Source organism: Bos indicus x Bos taurus, chromosome 6 (genome assembly GCF_003369695.1).
Source record: "Bos indicus x Bos taurus breed Angus x Brahman F1 hybrid chromosome 6, Bos_hybrid_MaternalHap_v2.0, whole genome shotgun sequence".
Taxonomy (NCBI): domain Eukaryota; kingdom Metazoa; phylum Chordata; class Mammalia; order Artiodactyla; family Bovidae; genus Bos; species Bos indicus x Bos taurus.
Genome location: NC_040081.1, coordinates 25,930,725 through 25,939,952, shown reverse-complemented (window position 1 = coordinate 25,939,952; position 9,228 = coordinate 25,930,725). Strand labels below are relative to the sequence as shown.

The following is a 9,228-nucleotide window of genomic DNA, read 5'->3' as shown; positions in this document are numbered from 1 at the left end:
GACTAAATGGAGAATTGCTATCTACAAAACCACATAAAAGCAAACATAATCACATTTAAAATGCTTCAACAAATTCAAAAGTATGCTAAAACGACGAAGCTTTTTAAAAGCACAATCTCATAACTGAAAAAGAGCCACACCCACAAAACCACTTGGACAATCATACAGATTTCAGCAATGTAAAGTAGAAGTTGTCTTGCAAAAGCTGTAATTTACACACGAGGGTTTGGTCCAGTCCTCCTATGTAGTGTGATCCATTTCGACTCACTCTAAGTTAGTGTTGAAAGGGTGTTTTATATTTACCTCTAGACTACTAATCCCTAGTAACAGAAACTCTAGTTCTATTACAATAATATAAGCTATTTGCAGAAACTGTGGAAAGATAGAATTATTTTGAATAGATATCCGCTTTTAAGTTTAGAGCAGGGACCAGTCTATTTTGTTTTCTTCTGTACATCCAGCATCTACAGCACAATAAACTGAGGTACTCAAAATGTGTTTTTTGGAGAAAAAGTAGGGGCATAACTTCTGTGCAAAACTATTACGAATTTATAAGCTCAGAAGTAAAAGAAAAAGGGGCAAGAAAAAGGGGCAAGATTAAAAACACGGAATCTGGTTCCTGTGAATTGGGAAAGGCATAGCACATTTCATCTCACACCCAGTTTCAATTTTTTTGCTTCTGGCAGTAAAACAATCACATGAGTATTAAAACATGAAACTATCCAAGGTGTTAGGATGACTACCTCATGTCTACTTTGAAATTCACAGTAAGCAAGATATAACAAAGTATTATTGAAAGATGCCACAGACTGGGGCCGAAACTTCCACAATAAGTCAGTTAGTTGTGAGATGAGAAGTAGAGATAATAAAACTGGCTGGTTTTAGCAACTGATGGGCAAATGAGCTGATCCTGACTACTGAAGACAACCTAAGAGTGGTGTCTCTCCAACTGTATGTGACAAAGGAGCAGGTTTAAACCCCAAAATGCACACTCCTGTCACAAATATATATTGTATATATATATCACATACTTCTTCCCGAGTGGTGCTAGAGGGAAAGAACCCACTTGCCAATGCAGGAGACACGAGAGACATGGGCGTGATCCGTGGGTCGGAAGAACCCCTGGAGGAGGGCATGGCAACCCACTTCCAGTATTCTTGCTTGGAGAATTCCACAGACAGAGGAGCCTGGTAGGCTACAGTCAGATACAACTGAAGCAACTTCCACACACACAATGTCACAGCAATATCTGATTTCTGTAGAAGTTTCTAGATACTCAATTTCTATACTGGTCTAGAGAGACACCTACTAGCACTACCTAGGGTTTTGTTTCTTAACGTCAATTTGATCTGAAACCTTGTATTTATCCGGGTCTAACTCTTGAGTGAGAAAATTCAGCTCTTTTTTCCTTCTACTCAGTAGATGAAGACCATCCAATCCAACAATTAGATAAAAAGTAGCACAGAGACTTGTCATTAACTTGTTTTAATTTTAAAATGTAAAACATCACATTATCACACTGCCTTAGTAAATTAAAATTATCCTTTTGAATGCAAACTTCAGCATGTAAGAATCTCAACTTGAAAACTTCACTTTATTTTGCCATTTATCTTAGAAGTTAACAGGACATAGATACTTAAAACCAGATATGAAAATATTCACTTGATCTATGTACCTCTAAACTCCTGTACCTTTGTTTCCATGTTCTCAGGAAAAAAAGCCGAATGATTGAGTGTGAACAGAGTACCCTCAGGGGATTCCCTATCTCTTATATGTTTCATTATCAAAGGAAGTAAAATTTAAAATGTTCTGACCTATATACACTGACTACAATCTGGTACAATGTACTGTAGCCCATGAGGTAGGCTCCATACCTCTGAGACTGTATCATGTGCTTTACAGAATTTCTGGAACAAAATTTCCAGGACTCAAATCCATACTAAGTGACTTAAATTCTCACTGTTTCTGTTTCTTCATCTGTAAAAAGGGGATAAGAGCACCTACATCAAAGGGTTATTGTGCAGGTTAAAGTGCATGTGAAGTGCTTAGAACACTGCCTGGCATATAGTAAGTACTAAGTAAGGATTTTAACTTTTTGATTCTTTCATAGTATAACTCAAATCCTCTGAAGAACTAGAATTTTAACAATTAAATTGGTTAAATGAAATATGGCATATCCTTATGATGAAATACTAATTATCCATTAAAGATTATTTTAATAATCTATTATGAAAATATATTTAAGCTATAATATCCTGTTGAACAGAAAGGAAAAAGTAAATTAGAAAATCATGTACAATCTAATCTTATATTTAGAAAAGATGCTAATAGTTATAAAATTTGCAAGTTATTGTGATATTTAAGTGATATTTGCCAAAAGACACTCAGAATCATTCTACCCACACTGGAAAAAAAAGACTTAAAACCAATTGTGATTCTCAGCTGATAATGAGGAGGATAATAAAATGCCGTAAATTAGGATTCTTCACAATTTAGAACTGTGTACATTTAATGCATTATTTCTTCTCGACTCTCAAAGGCTGATGCTTCTTAAAATGGACTGCATGCTAGAATTAATAAAGCACTGATTTCTGATACATTCCTCCAATGCCACCCACTGCCAACATACTAACACTACCACTGTTACTTTTAAGCAAGCTCTTGAAGTGCTCACAAACTACATATACCAAAAGACAATAAGTCACCTTAGCCAATCACCCAAATTTAAACAAGATATTATTAGGTACATATATTGAGATTATAAATATAAAAGACACAGTATTTATAGAATACTGAACAAGGGGTGTTGGTGGTATTGAGAGTACTCAGATGGTAGCTTGTGGTACCCTCTAAGCTGTTTTAAATTCTTCAATAAAATCAGTATTATTAATTTCACATTTTACATAGGATTCTTGTCAAACTTATCAGTTTTAAATGATTAATTCATAATCACCATCTAGAGACAAAATTTCCTCTCAACTAATGATTATTCTACCTACAGTTCAGCTCACTGTCTACAATAGTTATATTTCATTTTATCATATCTGAAATATACAATTATGCATTACAGACAAGCTGTTTTCAAATTTGCTTAAAGAGTAGATCATGTTTTCAATTTTACATAAAGCCATACACCAGTTTATCATTAAAAATATGAGTCTTCATAACCTGTTTATTCCAATTCTCTTTAGACAGCAACACTAACAAAATTCTTAATGCATACACCCCCATCACCTACAAGTCTTTCCCTATGTTATTATTTTGACACTTAAAGAAGAACATCTCAATTAACAACCAAGTTTTATAACTACTATCCCTACCAATCAAATGGTGATGCATCAAGGTGGCAATTTTCATGAGTTTTAACAGATTAAGAGTACATTATTTACCTAAGCCTAAAGGTAGCGCCTTATTAAAAAAAAAAAAAGCCACATCAATTTAATTTCATATATATGATGCTACCTATTCAATTTATTAAAAATTAAAATAAACAAAATAACCAAACTAATGCTCCAAACTTATGCTGTTCATGTGGAAGACACTACAAGATATGACACAAGAGAGACTGCCTTGCAATAAGAAATACAAATTCCTTCTACAGAGATGGAGAAATAAAAGGACAATTCTAGTTGTCTAAAAGACAATTCACTGTACACATTTTATTTACAGTTTTGTACACTGTCTTAATACGAATGGGACCGCTTTTCTACTTGAGCCAATTTTTTAACCAAAGCAAAATAACCTAAGTAATACAAAGTGTTAAAATACAGCATAAAGATACAAAAACAGACATACTAATTCTAATTAGGAATGTAATTATGATGTTACATTTTTTATAATCCACAATTAAGTTTAGGAAATCACACATAGATCACTGATTTGAATGAAATGCATAAATTTGTAGCAAAGCATTGTAGTTTTAAGTTATAAAAAAAAAATTACCAAAGAATGCACAAAATTAATGTTTATTCCACCTTTGTGTCATATTCCTGGATCCTTCACCAATGTTACATGAGAAAGAAAAACTAAGCAAAACAAATGAAAAACTGAAATCAGAATCACTAATGTTATCAAGTAGGGAAACAAATAAATTAAAATCTAGCAGCCATCAGCAAGAGTACAGCACAGATAATGCTGTAAAAAGAAACAAAGAAAATTGCCAGAAAACTGTATGCATCATACTCTTTCAAACCAGCAAAATATGCTCCTGCATACAATGGAACGTAAACAAAATCATTCTCTTGTAAGGTATAGAAATGCAAGTTCTTTTTTTTAATATTGCAGATGGGTCAAATGTGTTTGTAATGGTTATTTCTATTAAGCTATTACAGAGTGGGCCAGGAACACATGGATTCTGGGGATGATGTGTACTGTAATTCTTTGATTGAGATAATGGACACTCTAGCCAAAAAAAAAAAAAAAAGAAAATACGAACACAGAAGTACAAGACAAAGGCGAATGAGACTTCTCTTATATCTTAGCAACATTTAGATGGAAATCAAATTTAAATGCAGTCCACTCTGCTTTTGAAGAGGCTTTGGTTCAGCTCCCAAATCTCGATTGCTTGACGCAGTCTCCTATGAGAATACTCAGAAGGTGTCTTCTTAAACAACAAACCTATTTTTAGTGGTGGAGCCGCTCTTAGTAGCTGTGTCTGCATGGGACTGATAACCAATCACTATCTTTGGAGGAAGTCCTAACCTTTCCTTGTATACCCTCCTATAGGAAGAAAAAGAAAAGTAGCCATTAATTTTTATTCAAACATACACCCCAAATCCAGCATTACTATTCTTTATTTAAAAAAAAAAAACTAGAGAGTGAAATAAGAAACTGCACATTTTCTTTTTAGCAAAATATACTCTTCCTTTTCACTACAATCTTGGTTAATCACTTAACCAATATTTGAGAATCTACTATGTACCAGGTACTGTGGTAATTATCAATAAATTAATAATAAACAAAGCAAGGACAGTCCCTGGGGTTATGGTATTTATAGTTTAGACTATTTGATTATTTACAAACAAATAATCACAAATACATATGGTGGAGCTGTATCACATACAAAATTAATTTGTATAAAATCAATTACATGCACATATTTTAATTTTTTGATCTAAAATGCTTCAATTATATTTTACATACAAACTTTAGTATTTTATGTTACTGCAATTACATATTTACCTTATCTATTACTGACAAGAAAGCACACTCAAAAATTAAACACTTTGAAGGCAATTTGTAATATTTTCAAATCATATGTGATTCTATTTTAAGGACAAATATGATGAGTATCAAGGAGGGTAAGTACAGGGGCTGCAATATCATTAACAAGAAGGATCTAATCTCCTGGAAATCAAAGAAATCTCTCCTTTTAAATTTATGAGGTCAAAAGTATAATGCTAAGAGAATGAAGCACATCTGAAGGCTGAGGAATAAAAATAAAGCTCAGTGGCTACAGCTAGCAAGAAAAGTGAATATGAGAGTTAAGGCTGACAAGGTAAAACTGGGCACAGATCACCATATAATCTGAGAACATCATAGGTCAGGCTAGAAATCTGGTCTCTGAGAAGAGCAAAATTTAAAAATAAGCACCACATGAAACAAAAATAAAGATATATATATTTTCATGGAGTGGAATCCTCCAGTATACCAGGAAAATTTATTCATACTGTACCCTCCAGAAGATTTCAGTACCTTCCCTAGAATAAGGTATTTAAAAATAATTTTATGATAACTAAAATTATAATTAATATCAAGTTGACATTAGGATACAATGTACCTTCAATTATACTTAATCACTAAAAATCCCAGAAAGCAAGAGCACTGAGCCATGCAGCTTAAACGGGTGGAAAAATATCCTTCCTTGAAAAACTGAAGTCAAATGTTTAAATAGAGATTTCAAAAATTGTTAACACTGACACAATTAAAAATCTTCCCAAGGAAAGAAATTCATATCTAATTTCTTTAATGCATTTTCAAAGAAATATGAGATCCTCACAATCAATAAGATTCAATGCTGACAAAAACATCAGGAATATGATGACAATCAATTATCAATTTTCTCTTATAGAAACCCTCTGGAAAATGAAACCTGGAAAATCCCCACACCTTTTAATCCAGAAAGGAATCATGTTCATAGAATTCATACTGCTGGAAAAATCAACATACAAAGGGGCAAATCAAACATATTGAGACCTATGACCTGTACTTAATTTCAATATAAAATTTAAAGTTCAATTTTACTAATTTAAATTTAGTAAAAATTAACACTGACTGACATTTGAGGGGGAAAAAAAGGACAGGCAATTTTTGCAAATAGTAATATTTGCCAAAAAGTTTTAAAATATATACATGTAGGTTTTAAGCATGGAGAAAACCAAGCTACTGTCACTTATATCTCAATGTAAATTTCATGTAAGTGTACACATATGTGGCAAAATACACATATACCATTTGCCAATATTCACCAAACGTATTGAGTATTATACATAAGCACTGTGGTTTTTAAAGTACATTAAGGAAAAGACACATTCTCATTTGATAAATAAAATGTGACATGCTAAAACAGTGTTCCAGTGATTCTATACTCCATTGATAGGAAAAAGAAATTTTACAGAAATGAAAAAGGATGAACCAGACATAGAATACCAATACAGCAGTTCAAGGTTATAAAAGTGTTCATGAAAACAAGAAAAATAATGATCTACATAAACATATTTTTAAAAAAGCAGTTCTGCTTTTAGTTATCTATTTTAAAAGTACACAAACAGCAAAACTTACCCTATATGTGTAACAGCTTCTCTGTTTTCACATTCAGTAGTCCATATTGCTATTTTATCACCTTTAGCTCTAACATTAACAACAGCTCCACATACATCATCACTGTAGTCATCAAAAGATTCTCCAATAAGGCACAGCAGCTTAAAAGAAAAAACTGAATTTCAAATTACATTCAACAGGTTATAAACAGCTTCTTTAAGTTGCAAAATGTCTCATATATTTATATACAAAGCTAAGAAAGTTTTTAAAATCAAGAGTTTTATATATGTAGTTTTTTGTCCTGGCCTTTAAAAAACTGTTAGATTCTTTAATACCAACAAACAGTTTTGCTAACTTTTTTAGTAAACTGGGAAACTGATGTCAGGGCACAAAAAAGGTGAATTATTTTACTAATATTCATTTGCTCTGCTGCTGCTACACTTGCCAGTAAACAAGTTTTAATGGAATAAATGAAAAAGCTGCTCATGGATGAAATGCCTCTTGTTCCTGTTGCTTTTCATGAACTTTCCCTAATTTTTTAAAAAAAATATGGTAAATACATAAAATAAAATTTACCATTTTAACCATTTTTAAGTGGATGGTTTAGTAACATTAAGTATATTCATACTGTACCACCATCCATCTCCACAACTTTTGTCATCTTGCAAAACTGAAATGACTTAATAAAGAGTTCTAAAATGGTATTTACTGATAATCTCTCCCAAAAGAAAATTAAGTTTTTCCTCAATAAAAGCCATTTATTGAAATATTTTTTATTGCTCAATTTAGTAAGTGCTAACCAGGAACTTCCCTGGTGGTCCAGTGGTTAAGACTCCATGCTTCCATGGCAGAGGGCTCAGGTTCGATCCCTGGTCAGGGAACTAAGACTGTGCATGCCATGTGGCACGCTTAATATGCTACCTACAGACCAGACCAGTGTTCAGGATACAAAAAAGACTATAATCCCTGATCTTAAAAGCCTGGGGTTTAAAACCTTTCACTAGAGAAAATGTGTATTATCTCAATTTAATAAATGTCGTATGAAGCCTAAAGTTCGAAATTATATCACAACATATAAGCTGAATGATATCAAGCTACAATTTCACTATTTCCTTCACGGATCTAAAAAGTTGAGTGCACAGAGCAATACTCTAAGGACTGTAAAACTTTGTATCATACAAAATGTGAAAGTTACCACAATTTTGAACTTAATGAAATGACTAGGATGACCTTATTGTGGAAAGTCAGTCAACTGCCAATCACTTTCTGGATTTGTAATACGTAGCAGGGCATTTTACTCTCCTAGTAAAAGTATACAAGATTCGTTCACATGATAGAACAAAATTAAGTCCTGGCCTAGATTTCTAGAGTAGGCATCCTTATCTTCTCTTTGAGTAACCAATGAAAAAGGAACAAAGTTTTCTACCACTTTAATGGCAGAAAGTGAAGAGGAAGAGCCTCTTGATGAAGGTGAAAGAGGACAGTGAAAAAGCTGGCTTAAAGCTCAACATTCAAAAAAATGAATATAATGACATCTGGTCCTATCATTTCATGGCAAACAGATGGGGAAAATGTGGGAAACAAGAGTCAGATTTCATTTTCTAGGGCTCCATAAGCACTGTGGACGGTGACTGCAGCCACAAAATTAAAAGACACTTGCTCCTTGGAAGAACAGCTATGACAAACCTAGATAGCATATTAAAAAGCAGATATCACTTTGCTGGCAAAGGTCCGTATAGTCAAAGCTATAGTTTTTCCAGCGGTCATGTATGGATGTTAGAGGTGGGCTATAAAGAAGGGTGAGCACCGAAGAAGATGCTTCCCAACTGCAGTGCTGGTGAAGACTCTTGTGGTACTGTAGAAGATTCTTGAGAGTCCCGTGGACAGCAAGGAGATCACACCAATCAATCCTAAAGGAAATCAACCCTGAATATTCATTGAAAGGACTGCTGCTGAGGCTCCAATACTTTGGATACATGGTGCAAAAAGCTGACTCATTACAGAAGACCCTGATGATGGGAAAAATTAAGGGCAAGAGGAGAAGAGGGCAACAGAGGATGAAATGGTTGGATGGTGTCACTGACTCAATGGATGTGAGTTTGAACAAACTATGGGAGATAGTGAAGGACAGGGAAGCCTGGAGTGCTGCAGTTCATGGGGTCGCAGTCAGAAACAACTTAGCAACTGAATAACAACGACAACAAAGTTTTAGTATCAAAAACAGCTTTATAATTGTAAAACCTTACTGTCTCTAGCCAAAAACGATCGAGGTCACTTCGTCTCTGCTGTTTGTTCAGTGTAATTAGCCATCGTCCTCCTCGTTTGTTTTTCTCATCTTCCCACATAGGCTCAATACCATCCTACAAGGTTAGGGATACAACAATATGAGACAATATTGTTAGTTTAACTTAAGATAATGACTAAAAACAGTAAGCAACAACCGTGTTGTTTACTTTATACTCGTAAAAC

At 33.6% G+C, this 9,228-nt stretch overlaps 1 protein-coding gene across 1 annotated transcript in view; it reads right to left on the bottom strand.

Moving 5' to 3' along the window:
* Positions 1-1,469: 1,469 nt before the first annotated feature.
* EIF4E (eukaryotic translation initiation factor 4E) overlaps positions 1,470-9,228 on the bottom strand; it is a 40,709-nt gene continuing 32,950 nt past the window's right edge. Inside the window, exons 5-7 of the mRNA XM_027544009.1 lie at positions 9,006-9,119; positions 6,781-6,920; positions 1,470-4,719 (exon numbers count right to left, since the gene is read on the bottom strand). Coding sequence (XP_027399810.1) covers positions 4,605-4,719; positions 6,781-6,920; positions 9,006-9,119 — 369 coding nt within the window. The 3' untranslated portion in view covers positions 1,470-4,604. The remainder of the gene's footprint in view (positions 4,720-6,780; positions 6,921-9,005; positions 9,120-9,228) is intronic.